This window comes from Schistocerca serialis, chromosome 1, assembly GCF_023864345.2.
Source record: "Schistocerca serialis cubense isolate TAMUIC-IGC-003099 chromosome 1, iqSchSeri2.2, whole genome shotgun sequence".
NCBI classification, from domain to species: Eukaryota; Metazoa; Arthropoda; class Insecta; order Orthoptera; family Acrididae; genus Schistocerca; species Schistocerca serialis.
This window is the reverse complement of record NC_064638.1, coordinates 126,028,242-126,046,636: the sequence shown is the minus strand read 5'-3', so window position 1 is coordinate 126,046,636 and position 18,395 is coordinate 126,028,242. Positions and strand designations below refer to the sequence as shown.

Below are 18,395 nucleotides of genomic sequence, written 5' to 3'. Positions count from 1 at the left end.
CTGTATCCAGAAAGGCCCGTACAGGAGCTGCAACATGCGGTCGTGAGTTATTCTGCTGAAATGTGGGGTTTCGTAGGGATCGAATGAAGGGTAGAGCCCCGGGTCGTAACACATCTGAAATGTAACGTCCACTGTTCAAACTGCCGTCAATGCGAACAAGAGGTGACCGAAACGTGTAATCAATGGCACCCCATACCAACACGCCGGGTGATACGACAGTATGGCGATGACGAATACACGCTTCCAATGTGCGTTCACCGCGATGTCGCCAAACACGAATGCGACCATCATGATGCTGTAAACAGAACCTGTATTCATCCGAAAAAATGACGTTTTGCCATTCGTGCACCCAGGTTCGTCGTTGATGCAGCGTCAAGGGTAACCGCAACCATCGACACCAAGCTGATAGTCCATGCTGCTGCAAACGTAGTCGAACTGTTCGTGCATATGGTTTTTGTCTTACAAACGTCCCCATCTGTTGACTCAGGGATCGAGACGTGGCTGCACGATCCGTTACAGCCATGTGGATGAGATGCCTGTCATCTCGACTGCTAGTGATACGTGGCTGTTGGGATCCAGAACGGCGTTGCATATTACCCTCCTGAACCCACCGATTCCATATTCTGCTAACAGTCATTGGATCTCGACCAACGCGAGCAGCAATATCGCGATACGATAAACTGCAATCGGGATAGGCTACAATCCGACCTTTATCGAAATCTGAAATGTGATGGTACGCATTTCTCCTCCTTACACGAGGCATCACAACAACATTTCACCAGGCAACGCTGGTCAACTGCTGTTTGTGTATGAGAAATCGGTTGGAAACTTTCCTCACGTCAGCACGTTGTAGGTGTCGCAACCGGCACCTAACTTGTGTGAATGCTCTGAGAAGCTAATCATTTGCATATCACAGCATCTTCTTTCTGTCGGTTAAATTTCGTGTCTGTAGCACGTCATCTTCGTGGTGTAGCAATTTTAATGGCCAGTAGTGAAATATTTACCCCTCCGGATATAATTATCTCCAGCTTGGGAACCATTGATGTAGTGAATTGTATTACATATGACCGGACGGTGTAAAAATGAATTAATAAGTAAGTAAAGGAGTACATTGCTGGCACGTGGCCTAGCTGCCCACTCTCTTAGGCAAACAGCTGCGCCTACGTCATTGTCCAGCGTGCTTCTAACGAATAGGCCACGGTCACCGTAAGCGCCCATTAGAAGCGCTTGCCAGCCGCTTTCCCTGAGAACAGGTTCTGAACACATCTTACTCAGTGGTACACAATAACTCTTCCACGAGTGAATATTGTACTCCAACTCTTCCAGCCAGATTCGAGCGACTTTAAAGCTGGGATTTGCCACCGTTTGCCTCTATACAATAAATTCATGAAAATATGGAGGGTCCTCTGCCAGAGCGAACCAACAACAATTTACATGTTCCGAGATATTCAGCTCTAAATATCAGCCACAGAAAAATAATTTCAGTTGAAGAAATGACATTCAGTAGACTTCTACGGGAGTCTGTTACTGCCTTTTTCAAAGAAAAGACACACATTACAGGCCTCAAAAAATTATGGCCATTACAAGTAAGTGCAATAAAAATTGAACGACTTAACTGTGCAATAGTCTTGTTTCATTTACGTAACAAGGAGACCGCACGATCTTCCCGTCACCAATATAATTCTTATTGGTTCAAATGGCTCTGAGCACTATGGGACTTAACTTCTGAGGTCATCAGTCCCCTAGAACTTAGAACTACTTAAACCTAACTAACCTAAGGACATCACACACATCCATGCCCGAGGCAGGATTCGAACCTGCGACCGTAGCGCTCGCGCGGTTCCAGACTGTAGCGCCTAGAACCTCTAGGCCACTCCGGCCGGCTAATTCTTATTAACAGGATGAGTAGGGCATGGCTACGATTTCAAATATATAAATAGGAAGACGCAACTCTCAACCGTTATCGAGAAAATAGAGTCAAAATTTTACGCCGATTTATATAGCTTGTACCTGTACGATTGCTCATACATAAGAAGTAAGCAGCCGAGCGTGTCACGATGCGGCTCCTAGCCGCAAGACGAGGCGGAAGTGCTGGGATTCCTGAGCACCTTTCCATGGCCGTGTTTTTGTTTTCTCACAAGCATGCGGGGCTTCCTCTCTGTATTCCTTCAAATTCTGATCTGAAAGGGTGTTATCTTACCGCTGTGCGAGTACAAAGATCACCTTTCTAGTGGAACATGCTCGTCTTCGAGCGCAGTAGAACAGTTCATATGTGATGAACTTCATGTCGTACCTCAGGATGTAGTAGGAATTCACTTCTCCTTCTCGAGCAGCGCCGTGTAAAATCAAACTGAGGACCAAAGAAGTTTTGCGACGTTTTACCCATGGGCTGACACATTGATGGCCATGTCGGAGTTGTTTCGGTTAATCTGCACGCTGCATGTTTTCGAATTTCTTCTGAGGTACCGGAAGATATGGTCGTATCTGCCTTTCGACCTTAACGGAAATTTCATCGCTCACATCGCGAAGAAATGGCAGACCTTCGAGACCTACCACATCTTAAACGGCATGCTTAAAATCAAAGTGGAATTGATGAAGCACATGTCTTTTTTTTACTATTAAAAACAGTCTTGATCACGATTTATTTATCAACGTGACCGGTTTTGACTACTACCGTGGTCATTTTCAGACCATTGAGTAGGAACCTCACGGTAATGGTCGAAACCAGTCACGTTGATAAATAAATCGTGATCAAGACTGTTTCTAATAGTAAATATTTGTAAGATATCGATCACTGCCACTCCCATAATGTATTCAAAAGTAACATGTCTTTTTATTTCACGATTGACAGCGTGTGGACAATGGTGACGTTCGGTGGTCAGCCGCGATCTTGTGTGGGCTGTGGCCAGGAGGGACACTGACGGCCGAATTGCTTCTGTAGACGCCTGTTTCAGACGCTGGTAGAAGATCTCGCACCAACTATAACACCTATAGTGTTCCCTGTCACGTATGCCACCGTTGCAAAGGTGACAGATGCACTGGCCCAGGTTCTGTCCAATCTGTTCAAATGGCTCTGAGCACTATGGGACTTAACACCTGAGGTCATTAGTCCCCTAGAACTTAGAACTACTTAAGCCTAACTAACCTAAGGACATCACAAATCCATGCCCGAGTCAGGATTCGATCCTGCGAGCATAGCGCCTAGAACCGCTCGGTCATATCGGCCAGCTGCTGGAGCCTGACGGGAAGGCGAATCTTCAGATTCCCTCTCCATCACCTCCGACGGAAACGACGCCTTGGACGCCGGTCAACCCGAGAAGTGACTTTACAGTAGCGTTGGATGTCTATTCGGGAGTCGTACCAACCTCTGCTCTCCTTCCAGTTGGGGTGGCGTCAGATGACGGCCGACCCCACTCCAATATGGAACAACACGTTCGGAAACACAAATCATTGATGAAGCTCAAGAATGATGGTTGTACGCCATCTCTAGATTGTCTCCTCAGGAAGAGTGCACAGGATGATAAACCAACATCGGACGACACATCAGCTCAGAACACCTGCTGCTGAGAGTGTCTCCTGCCTGAACAGTTTGTCTTCCACAGGCTGTGACCCCATCGCCTCCGCCACCTGCAACCTCTGTTGAAAGCCTTCTTTGGACGTCGCCGACATGCGGCCACTCCTGATAATTATACTCCTGGACTCCTACTCTTGGACGAATGAAATAGAGGAACTGGAACGGTCTGTGAATACCATCGGTGGGCGCATGCCACCGGTTGTGCTCTCCGCCACCTCATGATAGTGAATGTTGTGTGTTCAACCGTCTTGTGTGGTCTGCACCGGCCGAATGACACTGGTGGACCCCACATATCGACAACAACATACTGCCTACCTACGATCAGCGTCAATACTATCTGTGGCCCATATAAACTGGCGATGCTCCATGATACACTTCATGCAGCGGACTTAGTCGTTCCTCTTACAAGAAGTGCATTCGATGGTTTTCTTAATTCATTTGGGAGTATCCGTTTCGTCTTCAACGCTTCAGATGTCGCTAGCGGTGTAGCGATCCTCATCTGTGAGCGTTTACCTGTCGGCGACGTGCAGTATCTTCGATAGCCAAATTATTAACACCCCTGCTCCATCAGAATTGGGAGTCAAAGCGAACGCTGTGACTGCTTTGTGGAAGCGGTCTTACCTCTTTTCGTAGGGCGGCAAGATGCATTGTTGCTGGCTGGTTGGTTGGGTTGGGTTGTTTGGGGAATGAGACCAGATAGCGAGGTCATCGGTTTCATTGGATTAGGGAAGGACGGGGAAGGAAGTCGGCCGTGCCCTTTCAAAGGAACCACCACGGCATTTGCCTGGAGCGATTTAGGGAAATCACGGAAAACCTAAATCAGGATGGCCGGACGCGGGATTGAACCGTCGTCCTCCCGAATGCGAGTCCAGTGTCTAACCACTGCGCCACCTCGCTCGGTGCTGGCTGGTGATTTTAATTCCACCCTCCACCACAAAGATCGTGGCACAGAACTTTCGACGACTATCTTCCAACTCAAACTTGTGGACACATGGAAAAACGTTCATGATGACCACCCTAGTTTCAAGCACAACATTGCTCATTCTTCTATACACCTTAATCGCTTTTATAACTTACACTCGCTGGTAGAAGGTAACCAAGTGGCTGAGATTTGGCACGCCGCTTTTCCCGACCACGCAGCGTATGTCGGCATTGTCATCCTTGACCACTAGAGATTGTCGCATGGAAAGCGTGTCCGGAAGCTGAATGTGGCCCTTCTGGCGTCTCCCGACTGTCAGCAACTCACGGAGGTGACTTGGGAATCATGTCGCTGCCTGATTCGAATCATCACTGATGACGAAGGCATACAACATGTTTTACTGAATGTGTCTCCACGCGCATTGTGCTCGGTTGTTCGCTAACCACCATCGTTCATCAGCTGTCATTGAAGAAATCTCTCGATTCATGTTTGGCAGAATACCAGAGGACGCATCACTGCAACTGGAGGCACCACTAACATAAGACCTTGATGCTATCCGAGTGGGAGCTACTAACAAGTCAACTGGCCCTGACGGCATCCCCTTTGAATTTTATCGTGCTTTCCGACATCTCATACCATCCAGGTGGATTGTTAACTGTGGAGAATTAATGTCCCTGCAGTGAGAGTTGCCACTCTGCCTTCCTAGAGGTCCTCATTGTTCCTGTACACAAACTGCAAATGGGTCCCCACATCAGTGACTATCGCCCCTTAACTCTCCTAAATAGCGATATCAAGATGTGTACACGTCGTTTGGCAGTGTGAACTAAGATGACGGCGTGTTATGTCGTCTCCTATGATCAGGCGTCGCTAGGCAGAGCATACAAAATTGGAACAGCACTCTGTCACTACAGGAATCTGATTACCCTCGTTCGAATACAGCATTGTCCTTGGCTTTAGCGTACTTAGACCTCAGCCAGGGGCTACCCAGAAACTATTGTTGAGGTGAACATTTGTCTCCTGCATGGCATGGCATCGTGAGAGCCGAATAATGGTATGTTCATACAACCAATCCTAATCAGGCGCTCAGTGTGGCAGGGGTACCCTCTCTCAGCACTGCTGTACGCCTTCGCCCTGGAACCTATGACAACGACTGATGAGGATGCGGATCTGGTACTCTGCCTTCGATGTGTCAGTGACACACAGGCACTTATAACCATGTACTGTGCCCACACACGTGCTTGCTCACTTACATATTTTGCCTTGCAAAATATTACAATACCAACTCCATAACAATCTTAATTTGGCATTACTGGGCCAGCATTTCAAGTACATATCCACCACAGATGATTCGCAACCCTCCACTTTGCCTCCACTGCTATGACTGTGCGCACTCACTCCAGCTAGGGTATTGTTACATTAAAAGCTATTTTTGGGCTCTTTATAGTATTAATTTCCCTGACAATGCCAGCATTTTAGTTACAATGCTTTCATACAACTATTTCTTACTTGTTCTTCCAGTACCATATTACAGTTTCATAAACACTCATTATTGACAAAACTCATAAGTACACAGAATTTTAAAAAAAAGGGTGTTAAAATCATAGAAGCAAGTTACTGTTCAGTATGTGAGGCACAGAGCTGTAATGTTGTATATGCCACAAGTTCCATTGATTTGTATTGGCAATTACAGATCCAATGGAACATCCAAACATGGAACAAAGTGGCTAGCACCCATGTTTCGTTCGTAATGACCAAGAATAAAATATAATTGTATACCACATTACTGCAAAATTTGTTTCAGCTATTAACATGAGATATATTTGTATGTTGTATGGTGTAAAACATGTAATTATTAATCATTTACATAGATACATACACGAAGCAAATTTTACTACACATCATTATTCTAACACATTAAGTATTGATGTTACATTATTGATGCATGTAAGCGACTCCACGGCTCATGGAACCTCAACTGGGTCAAATCCCCGCAAGCTGTGTAAACGGCATTTCCGGTCATTAATCTGTGCTCTCGTAAGTCGACAAAATGCATCCAAAACGTTCTTGAGCGCCGGTATGTCGTCATGAGTACGAAGAAGTACCATAACGTCATCGACACATGCACAGAAGATAAACCTTTCTCCCAATAACGACCAGCCACCCACTCTAGCAGCTATGGACTGCAGTAAGATTTCCAGAAACAGCTCGAATAATACACACATGAGACTCCCATGCGGGACACCTCGACACACTTCTTTGGCGAAATTTCTTGCTCTGATGTCATCAAAATCCATCCATTACGAGAAGCACTTCTTTATGGTCCCAATGAATGAAAATTTCGTATATCTGTTAGAAAGAACACTGTAAGTAGACCAGCAATTCCTGTCGAGTGGATAATAGGGAGGAGAAAGCATGCTAAGGAGTTTTTCACACACACACACACACACACACACACACACACACACACACGGAAACTGGTACACCTGCGTAATTATGTGTAGGGCCCCGCGAGCACACAGAAATGTCGCAACACGACATGGCATGGACTCAACTAATGTCTGAAGTAATACTGGAGGGAACTGACTCCATCAATCCTGCAGGGCTCTCCACAAATCCGTAACAGTACGAGGGGGTGGAGACCTCTTGTGAACAGCACGTTCCAAGTCATCCCAGATATGCTCAATAATGTTCATGTCTTGGGAGTCTGGTGGGCAGCGAAAGTGTTAAAGCTCAGAAGATTGTTCCTGAAGTCACTCTGTAGCAATTCTGAACGTGTGTGGTGTCGCATTATCCTGCTGGAATTCCCCAAGTCCGTCGGAACGCAAAATGGATATGAATGGATCTAGGTCATTAGACAGGATGCTTACGTATGTGTCACGTGTCAGAGTCGTATCTAGACGTATCAGGGTTCCCATATCACTCCAATTGCACACGCCCCACACAATTACAGAGCCTCCACCAGCTTGAACAGCCCCTGCTTACATGCAGGGCCGATGGCTTCATGATGTTGTCTCCATACCTGTACACGTCCCTCCGATCGATACAATTTGAAACGATACTCGTCTGACCAGGCAACATGTTTGCAGTCATCAAGAGTCCAATGTCGGTGCCGATGTGCGCGGGGGAGGCGTAAAACTTTGTGTCGTGCAGACATCAACACCACAACATCTGGCTCCAGAAACCCATATCAATAATGTTTCGTTGAATGCTTCGCGCGCTGACACTTGTTGATGGTCCAGCAATGAAATCTGCCGCAATTTGCCGAGGGATTGCACTTCTGTCACGTTGATCGATTATTTTCAGTTGTTGTTGGTCCCTTTCGTTTATTATCTTTTTATAGCCGCAGCGGTGTCAGAGATTTGATGATTTACCAGATTCCTGATTTTCCCGGCACAATCGTGAAACGGTCGTACGGGAAAATTCCCATTTCATCGCTACGACGGAAGTGCTGTGTCCCATCATTTGTGCGCCGACTGTAACACGACGTTCAAACTCACTTAAATCTTGATAACCTGCCATTGTAGCAGCAGTAACTGCACCAGACACTTGTCTCATATAGGTGTTGTCGACTGCAGAACCGTATTCTGCCTGTTTACGGGTCGGTCGCTGTGGCCGAGCAGTTCTAGGCGCTTCTGTCCGGAACCGCGTGACTGCTACGGTTGCAGGTTCAAATCCTGCTTCGGGCATGGATGTGTGTGATGTCCTTAGGTTACTTAGGTTTAAGTAGTTCTAAGTTCTAGGGGACTGATGACCTAAGATATTAAGTCCCATAGTGCTCAGAGCCATTTGAACCTGCCTGTTTACTTATCTCTGTATTTGAAAATGCATGCCTATACCAGTTTATTTGATGCTTCAGTATATATATATATATATATATGTGTGTGTGTGTGTGTGTGTGTGTGTGTTTTATGTACATAGTTCCACGTAGTCAGCGCGTACACAACTTTCCCAATAGAGCGCGACCCGCTAAGCACAACAGCGCAGGCGCAGCACTCGTCTGTCTCCGCACTACGAGATGGCGCTGTCTTAGAGACGGACCAAATTCTGCTTCCGTCGATCCTCGTATTAATATGTAATTCAGCCAATGAGATTGCTGCTAACGTAGAACGTTTTCTCCTCGCGGATCACACTCACGCAGTGATATCTGAACGAGTGTACAGACCTCCGATTAGTCAGTCTGCATTAGTCTATAGTCAAGTTTCAGTCTGCACCTAAGATGATTATCATATTCCTGTACATAGCAATGAAGATAAATGAATAGACACTTTGTCAAGTATCAGAGATATGTGAGAATAAGATTAACGTACCAAGACCAAAGGAACTTCAGATTGTCAATTGTAAACAGCCTCCAGAATCAAGTTAAGTAATTTCTATACATTTTATTATTTTAATAAATGTGTGTGAAAATCAATCAAGTTCTGTTTAAAGTTGGTCACCGTCAATCTGCTACTCTAAGCGTGCAAGTGGCATTTCTATCATCTGACATAACGGTAGAAGATAAACACGGCACGATAAGACCATGAGACATATTGCTCACACTCGCCTACTTCGTTAGAGCGACAAGTCAAATAATCTGATGGTGTGTGAACCGAAGGCCTTACAGTACGCACACCACAGTGTGTATAGCACACTCCCTGACCAACACGTGTGGATGAATAATATGTTGAAGTAGTTTTCCGTGTTCTGGAAAAGCCATGAATAACCGTTATTCTCATTGCATTCCAGCTATAAACAACTGAAAAAGACCCAGACTGCTTTTTCACACATTTCTAGAACATAGCAGGATGGTTTCATATGGTCATGCCTTGACCCACTGAGGAGCAAGCCTAGCATGGTGTGAGCAGACATTACTGTGACATCAGTGCCACAACACTCCTCATATGCCAGTTGGTGGCCAGAGTGGTGTTGTATGCTAGCCCACTGATGACATAGCAGTCTTGCACACAGTTCTGTGACAGTCCTCGACAGTGACAGCGGTGACTGTCTTACAGCAACGCTACAGGAGTGGCAGCAGTGTCTGTGCAACCCACTTATTCACCCTCAAGCCAGCTGATGCTACAGAGGCTGTGACTCACGGCCAGGCCTGGTGAAGAATGGAGTAGAGGCTTATGGACATGCTCAGCTACTGTGGATGCTGGAAGCAGTGTGAGGGCAACAGTGGATTGGCCAGAGTCTACGGAGGACCATTGCTCCTGACGTGATGTTAAAGACTCAGTCGTTCCAGAATGACTTTACTGAGCTGTGGCAACAAATGGGCAATTCCTTAAGTTTAGAGAAAAGCAGGCGTACGATGCTGTATGACGTAAGTGCTGATCAAACTTATCAAACTAAAACAACATTTACATGGTGACATCACAGGGGAACTCTTTAGCTTAGTACAGACACACTAATAACACTAATAACTAGTGACATGACTGCCATAAATAACCATACTGATCTCTACATCACCAGGCACTTTCTACCGGGCAAGTTATTTTCATTTTTCCTAGCACATTGGTTTCTGACGTCATGGACCCGCGCCAGTAATCCCTGGTCAGCCATCTTGGATTCTGACATCGTAGTAATGTTGTACCAATATCCCAAGTCATCTAAGATTCTGACATCATAGAGCTACGCGAGATTTCCAGGCCAGCCATTTTGGATCGTCATCTTGGTTTGTGAAGTCACTGTTGGTCTGCACCAGTATTCCAGGGAATTCTGTAATTAACACAAACGACCTACTTCCACTATCTTGGATTTTTTAATTTCCCACTAAGTTATACTTAGGAAAACAGACTTAACTCCAGAGCCTTTGTCTTAAGTGTGTAACAGGGAAGGGTGGGGAAATCTGATGACTCACTGATTATGTCACCGGTGACCTCATCAATGACATATTTTGTGCCAGAATCTTCTTTGCCTACCTCCTATTGTCATACAACATAACATCAATTTTACCTTCCATTCCTTTGTGTACTTTTTTTAACTTAACATGTTTATGCGACAGTTCTCGCACATACGAGCCCTTGCTTTGTTCAGATCTGTGTGAATGCTACTTTTTCGGACGTCTGATAGTATGTCCCCAATCTCACAGGTTCTACAAACCAATTTGAGTAGCCATTTGATTGCCACTTCCTCCACACATATCAGAAATTGCTTAAAAATTGCGCGTTATTTGATCGCAAGTCTACAAAATTTCCATTAAAATGAAATTAACATTGTATCAGCTCTGTCTTCTATATCGGATCCCATTACATTGCCATTTTAAAACAGCTTCACCTCATCATAGAGGTCTTCAGTGTACACTTCTTATCCATCTGCTCTCTTCTCTGCGTGTATAAGCGGAATTCCCACTCTGCTCTTCATCTGGACTTCCTTAATTTTGATCTGACACTTCTTCCTCCTCGTCTTCAGGGTACTCTTTCCACCTCCTACCTCTATCCTCTGTGTTTAAGAGCGGAATTTCCATTGTACTCTTACTTTTGACGTCGTTACTTTTAATTTCTCTGATAGTTGTATTGACTTTTTTACACGCTGACTAAATCTCTTCGATGACCATTTCTTTTCGGTTTCTTCATACTTTTCCCGCAAGTACACCACTGGCCATTAAAATTGCTACACCAAGAAGAAATGCAGATGATAAACGGGTATTCATTGGACAAATATATTATACTAGACCTGACATGTGATTACATTTTCACGCAATTTGGGTGCATAGATCCTGAGAAATCAGTACCCAGAACAACCACCTCTGGCCGTAATAACGGCCTTGATACGCCTGGGTATTGAGTCAAACAGAACTTGGATGGCGTGTACAGGTATGCAGCTTCAACACGATAACACAGTTCATCAAGAATAGTGACTGGCGTATTGTGATGTGCCAGTTGCTCGGCCACTATTCACCAGACGTTTCGTTTTCAATTGGTGAGAGATCTGGAGAATGTGCTGGCCAGGGCAGCAGTCGAACATTTTCTGTATCCAGAAAAGGCCAGTACAGGACCTGCAACATGCATTCGTGCGTTATCTTGCTGAAATATAGGGTTTCGCAGGGATCGAATGAATGGTATAGCCACGGGTCGTAACACATCTGAAATGTAACGTCCACTGTTCAAAGTGCCGTCAATGCGAACAAGAGGTGACCGAGACGTGTAACCAATGGCACTCCATACCATCACGCCGGGTGATACGCCAGTATGACTATGACGAATACACGCTTCCAATGTGCGTTCACCGCGATGTCGCCCAACACGGATGCGACCATCATGACGCCGTAAACAGAACCTGGATACATCCGAAAAAATGATGTTTTGCCATTCGTGCACCCAGGTTGCTCGTTGAGTACACCATTGCAGGCGCTCCTGTCTGTGATGCAGCGTCAAGGGTAACCGCAGCCATGGTCTCCGAGCTGATAGTCCATGCTGCTGCAAACGTCGTCGAACTGTTCGTGCATATGGTTGTTGTCTTGCAAACGCCCCCATCTGCCGACTCAGGGATCGAGACGTGGCTGCATGATCCGTTACAGCCATGCGGATGAGATGCCTGTCATCTCGACTGCTAGTGATACGAGGCCGTTGGGATCCAGCACGGGGTTCCGTATTACCCTCCTGAACCCACCGATTCCATATTCTGCTAACAGTCATTGGATCTCGACCAACGCGAGCAACAATGTCGCATACGATAAACCGCAATCGGGATAGGCTACAATCCGACCTTTATCAAAATCGGAAACGTGATGGTACGCATTTCTCCTCCTTACACGAGGCATCACAACAACGTTTCACCAGGCAACGCCGGTCAACTGCTGTTTGTGTATGAGAAATCGGTTGGAAACTTTCCTCATGTCAGCACGTTGCACGTATAGCCACCGGCGCCAACCTTGTGTGAATGCTCTGAAAAGCTAATCATTTGCATATCACAGCGTCTTCTTACGGTCGGGTAAATTTCGCGTCTGTAGCATGTCATCTTTGTCGTGTAGCAATTTTAATGGCCAATAGTGTATTTCACCTTGACTTTTCTGGACTTTCTATTTATTTCGTTCCTAGGTGTCTTATATTACTGATTTCTCTTTTTCCTGAAATGCGCAGCTGGAAAAAATTAATACACTAGAAAGACGATGTCAGTTTTGATCTGTGGGATAGTTGATGTTCTGGCAACGGTTTCCATGTTGTCCGCCAACAGACAGTGTAGTGGCATAGCTACCAGAGCGCCGTCTGTGTCTACTCTTTAACAGGGAATGCTCACAGCCAGTCAACTGAGAAAGTTCGAAAGAGGTCAAATTGTGGCCTTTGCGAGTGGCGGGATGGTCCTTTCGTAGAACTGTCACACCTTGGACGTGCTGCGTCAGTTGTGCAATGATGTTAATATCAGTGGTCTTATGAACATTCTCACACCAGTACGTGAGGACAGTGGTCTTATGAACAGTCTCACACCAGTATAAGAGCCGGGCGGTATTAGCCGAGCGGTCTGAGGCGCTGCAGTCATGGACTGTGAGGCTGGTCCTGGCGGAGGTTCGAATCCTCCCTCGGGCCTGGGTGTATGTGTTTGTCCTTGGGATAATTTAGGTTAAGTAGTGTGTAAGCTTAGGGACTGATGACCTTAGTAGTTAAGTCCCATAAGATTTCACACACATTTGAACATTTTTTGAACCAGTATAAGAGATCCTCGACGTGCACGCAGCACAGAGGCCTCCAGGATCGTCGTATTGGAAGGCACCAGTGGCAAATCGTACAGATACCACAACAGAGGTGAAGGTTTGTGAGTCCAGATGGGTCAACACGAACTGCTGCCGAACCCGTTATTAGTAGTGCGACTATCTGCACGCACACACTTACCCCGTCGTCCACTCACGCCTCAGCAGTGCACGAATCTACTGGTGCCGTCGGAGGATCCCTTGGAAGATGGAATGGCGCCCAGTGATTTTCAGCGATGAAAGCAGATTCTACCTGCATACAGCTGATGCGACGTATATGTGGTACAGAGCGCATTAGTCCAAGTCTTATGGTCTGAGGTGTGATAAGCTATATCTCCCGTTCACATTGGTGTTTCTGGAAGAACCAATGCTTGGTAAGTATAGAATGTTGTTAGACCTGTTGTTTTGCCGTTCATGCGTTATAAAGGTGATATATTGTTCCAACAGGATGCTGCTCACATTGCCCGTGAAACTATATGTGCTGTGTAAGACGTGCAGCAACTTCCCTGTCCAGCATAATCTCAGCACTTGTCTCCAGTCGAACATGTGTGGGATATGATGGGACGATAAGATACCTGTGCAACTCGTCAGCCAACAACTCTTACAGAACTACGTGAACAGGTCGAGTAGGCATGGAATGCCGTATCCCGGGACAGTGTTCGCCATCTGTACGATCGACTTGATGCCAGTGTAACGCCGCCCGTGGAGGCTACACCACATACAGCATGGGTCGATACCTGGTACCTCAGAACCACTTGTTCAATATATGTGTAAATGTAATCATTTCATGTACTCCATACGCACTGTTGCAACAATAAATCTTGAGTGAACTGAAAACCTCTAAAAGGGTATACTAATTTTTTTCTGGTAATTTATATTTGTACTTCCTTCTACATGATTACTCTGCAATTCACATTTAAGTGCTTGGCAGAGGGTTCATCGAACTACAATCATACTATCTCTCTACCATTCCACTCCCGAACAGCGCGCGGGAAAAACGAACACCTAAACCTTTCTGTTCGAGCTCTGATTTCTCTTATTTTATTTTGATGATCGTTCCTACCTATGTAGGTTGGGCTCAACAAAATATTTTCGCATTCGGAAGAGAAAGTTGGTGACTGAAATTTCGTAAATAGATCTCGCCGCGACGAAAAACGTCTTTGCTTTAATGACTTCCATCCCAACTCGTGTATCATATCTGCCACACTCTCTTCCCTATTACGTGATAATACAAAACGAGCTGCCCTTTTTTGCACCCTTTCGATATTCTCCGTCAATCCCACCTGGTAAGGATCCCACACCGTGCAGCAATATTCCAACAGAGGACGATCGAGTGTAGTGTAAGCTGTCTCTTTAGTGGACTTGTTGCATCTTCTAAGTGTCCTGCCAATGAAACGCAACCTTTGGCTCGCCTTCCCCACAATATTATCTATGTGGTCTTTCCAACTGAAGTTGTTCGTAATTTTAACACCCAGGTACTTAGTTGAATTGACAGCCTTGAGCATTGTACTATTTATCGAGTAATCGAATTCCAACGGATTTCTTTTGGAACTCATATGGATCACCTCACACTTTTTGTTATTTAGCGTCAACTGCCACCTGCAACACCATACAGCAATCTTTTCTAAATCGCTTTGCAACTGATACTGGTCTTCGTATGAACTTACTAGACGGTAAATTACAGCATCATCTGCGAACAACTTAAGAGAACTGCTCAGATTGTCACCCAGGTCAGGAACAGCAGAAGTCCCAGGACGTTTCCCTGGGGAACACCTGATATCACTTCAGTTTTACTCGACGATTTTCCGTCTATTACTACGAACTGCGACCTTCCTGACAGGAAATCACGCTTCCAGTCGCACAACTGAGACGATACCCCATAGACGCTCCTTTGTTGATGTATGTATTTCTTTTGTTACCCAAGGTTTCTTTGCCATGCTTTACACTCTCTACTCTCTGAAAGTCGAACTATGTTAGGTTACAGAATGCTGTAGCTCTAAAATACACCTTACAGTGACGTAACTACGTTACTTTACCAACATACAGACAGGTCCCTTCGTGCATGGAATGATAACTAACGGTCAGCCATTATCTCAATTGAAAGACGTTATACCCACGTTGCAGAGGTCTCACGAGTAACATCAAACGTACGTAAAATCACCATGAAATGGGGATCTCTGTTATGTGGGCTGGTTAGCAAGTGATGGCTGACCTGTGATGAGGACGGCGCGAGACGGCAAACTGTCCAGCAGCCGCAGCGGCCTCAGCTTGTCCAGGGCGACACTGGCCACCCAGGCCGTGAGCGACGCCAGCACTGCGGCACCCACCCACTGGCACACCGCCGCCAGTGCTGCCAACATCGGTCCTCCTATTCCTGCTGAAACAGGCAAAACGTGGTGACACGGTCGCCGGCACCATCTGCTGCACTGAACAGCTACCCGGTGATACACAAAGCAAGAACAACGCTAAAGGGAGTGTGTTACCCGACAAAGCGAATAGTGTAGCCAACTGGGGTCTCACCACAGTTGTTTAAAGGTGAGCTTACGGGTGTCCAGCCAAGTTGTTGTAGGGCTATCTATTTTCTGCACAATATTTCGATGACCGACTCAGCTCTCTCTTCAGGTGCTATGGGGTTCGCTATTGTGTGCACTGTATATTGAGCAAGCAGTAAAGGAAACAAAAATTTGGAGTAGGTATTAAAATCCATGGAGAAGAAATAAAAACTTTGAGGTTCGCCGACGATATTGTACGATATTGTAATTCTGTCAGAGACAGCAAAGGACTTGGAAGAGCAGTTGAACGGAATGGACAGCGTCTTGAAAGGAGGATATAAGATGAACATCGTTGTTGTTGTTGTTGTGGTCTTCAGTCCTGAGACTGGTTTGATGCAGCTCTCCATGCCATACAGTAAAGCTGCATGCCCTCGGGAAAAATTACGGCTGTAGTTTCCCCTTGCATTCAGCCGTTCGCAGTACCAGAACAGCAAGGCCATTTTGGTTGATGTTACAAGGCCAGATCAGTCAATCATCCAGACTGTTGCCCCTGAAACTACTGAAGAGGCTGCTGCCCATCTTCAGGAACCACACGTTTGTCTGGCCTCTCAACAGATAACCCTCCGTTGTGGTTGCACCTACGGTACGGCTATCTGCATCGTTGAGGCACGCAAGCCTCCCCACCAACGGCAAGGTCCGTGGTTCATGGGGGGAGATGAACATCAACAAAAGCTAAACGAGGATAATGGAATGTAGTCGAATTTAATCGGGTGATGCTGAGGGAATTAGATTAGTAAATGAGACACTTAAAGGAGTTTTGCTATTTGGGGATCAAAATAACTGATGATGGTCGAAGTAGAGAGGATATAAAATGTAGACTGGCAATGACAAGGAAAGCGTTTCTGAAGAAGAGGAATTTGTTAACATTTTGCCTTTCCTTAATATATCATCTAAGATAAGTCGTAGGGTTAGTATTGCCTCACGTGTTCCAACATTCTACCGAATCCAAACTGATCGTCGGATTCTACCAGTTTTTCCATTCGTCTGTAAATATTTAGGAATATATCTTGTTTGAAGGAAGCGACATACACTGTGGTGTGTACGACTTCATACACAGTGGTAAGGAGAGGGGGGCTACAGAGTGCTGCGGCAACTGCCGTCGTAGGAAATCTAGACAGGAGCAGAAATGATTGGCGAACAAGGTAACACAACGAAAAGAAGATTATTTTTACTTGTATTTCTCCACACATATAAAGACCCATTACAGATGATGCAACAAGAAATCACGCCTAGCTCATCATTGTCAACAAAGAAGAATCTCGCTGTGTTAAGTACGAACTATGGTGTTGTGGCCGTGACTAGACGCCGTCTGTGTAGTGTCACGTGACGAAGTTGCTCCGAGCGCAAGTGGGCCGAGCGGATGCCGCCGGCCATTTTGAAATCGGGTCCAACTACAGCGCGGCGCGCGGCAACGGTAGCGGAAAAGAGTTTTCCGCAGTGATTCTGCAGCTCAAGGAATCGGCATTCCTATCTGGAAACGGCAGACGCTAGCGGTAGCCAATGAAGGACAGCCACTGAGGTATTGGGCGGGACCCACTGAAACGCCAGGTGCATTTGGTTAACTATACTGTGAATCTACATGGAAGATAGACGAAGCTGGGTGAAGACATACTCTAGTGTCTCCCACTGCGGAAGTCGAACACGCGCCATAACAAATGGACGTGGCCAGCCCATAGAGGGCTCCGCGTCCACGGCGGTTCTTCCACGCAGTGACTTTCGCGCAGCAAGGGCGCCACCACTACACCACGTGCAGACCGCGGCCAATAGTCGCTCCCTCCGGTTTCGTATATAGGGACCTGCTCTGCCCTAGTCCATCCGGCCTGGATCTCCGCCCCCCCCACCTTTTATAACTCCCTTCAAATCCTTGAACGCCATGCTCTCCGCCTCGCCTATCGCATCTGTCTCACCTCCCCCACACGGATCCTGTACGATCTCATTCCGTTCCCCCACCTCCTCCTTTTCCTTGAAAGGATACGGATCATGTACACCTCCCACAAACTCGATCCTCCTCACCCACTTGTCTCGCCCATCCTCTCCCACCCCCGCCTGCTGCCGCGCCTGTATTCCCACGTCCCACCCGGTCTCCATCTCTCCACTCTCCTTACCCTCTCCCAAAGTGGCTTCCGCCAGCTCCCCCTCCCTGATGATGTCCTCCTCCCCTCCATCTACCCCTCCTATCAACTTTGATCCTCCCCACCCCCACTTCCTGTGTCCTTGCCCTTAGGCACCCTCCCACCCTCCCTTCTCTTTCCTTTTCCTCCATCCCCACCCCTCTTCCCCCGTGCTTCCCCTCCCCTTCCTCCCTTCCCCCTCTCTCCCCTGCCCATGGCATCTGCTCTCCCCTCTCCCTCTCCCACCCCTCCTCCTCCTCTCTTGGCAGGTCCTTGGACTCGTACACAGTTAGTGGACATTCGCGCGCTGGAGATCAATGCCTCGTGTTCTGTGTGTGCCGTTGTTTCGTGCTTAAGTGGCTCAGTGTTATTCGTTCTGTGCACCTACGTTCACGTGTGACAATTTTCGTCTATGTGTGTGTCCAAGTGTCTGAACAAATTTTATCTTGGACTCTACGCCCGTGAACGGCTCCATGTATTTTAAAAAGTGTTTGTTCAAATGGTTCAAATGGCTCTGAGCACTATGGGATTCAACTGCTGAGGTCATTAGTCCCCTAGAACTTAGAACTAGTTA

At 46.5% G+C, this 18,395-nt stretch overlaps 1 protein-coding gene across 1 annotated transcript in view; it reads right to left on the bottom strand.

The window, feature by feature from the left end:
* The window catches only part of LOC126463899 (estradiol 17-beta-dehydrogenase 2-like), a 208,124-nt gene that overhangs the window by 173,260 nt on the left and 16,469 nt on the right, over positions 1-18,395 (bottom strand). Inside the window, exon 2 of the mRNA XM_050096194.1 lies at positions 15,371-15,535. Coding sequence (XP_049952151.1) covers positions 15,371-15,518 — 148 coding nt within the window. The 5' untranslated portion in view covers positions 15,519-15,535. The remainder of the gene's footprint in view (positions 1-15,370; positions 15,536-18,395) is intronic.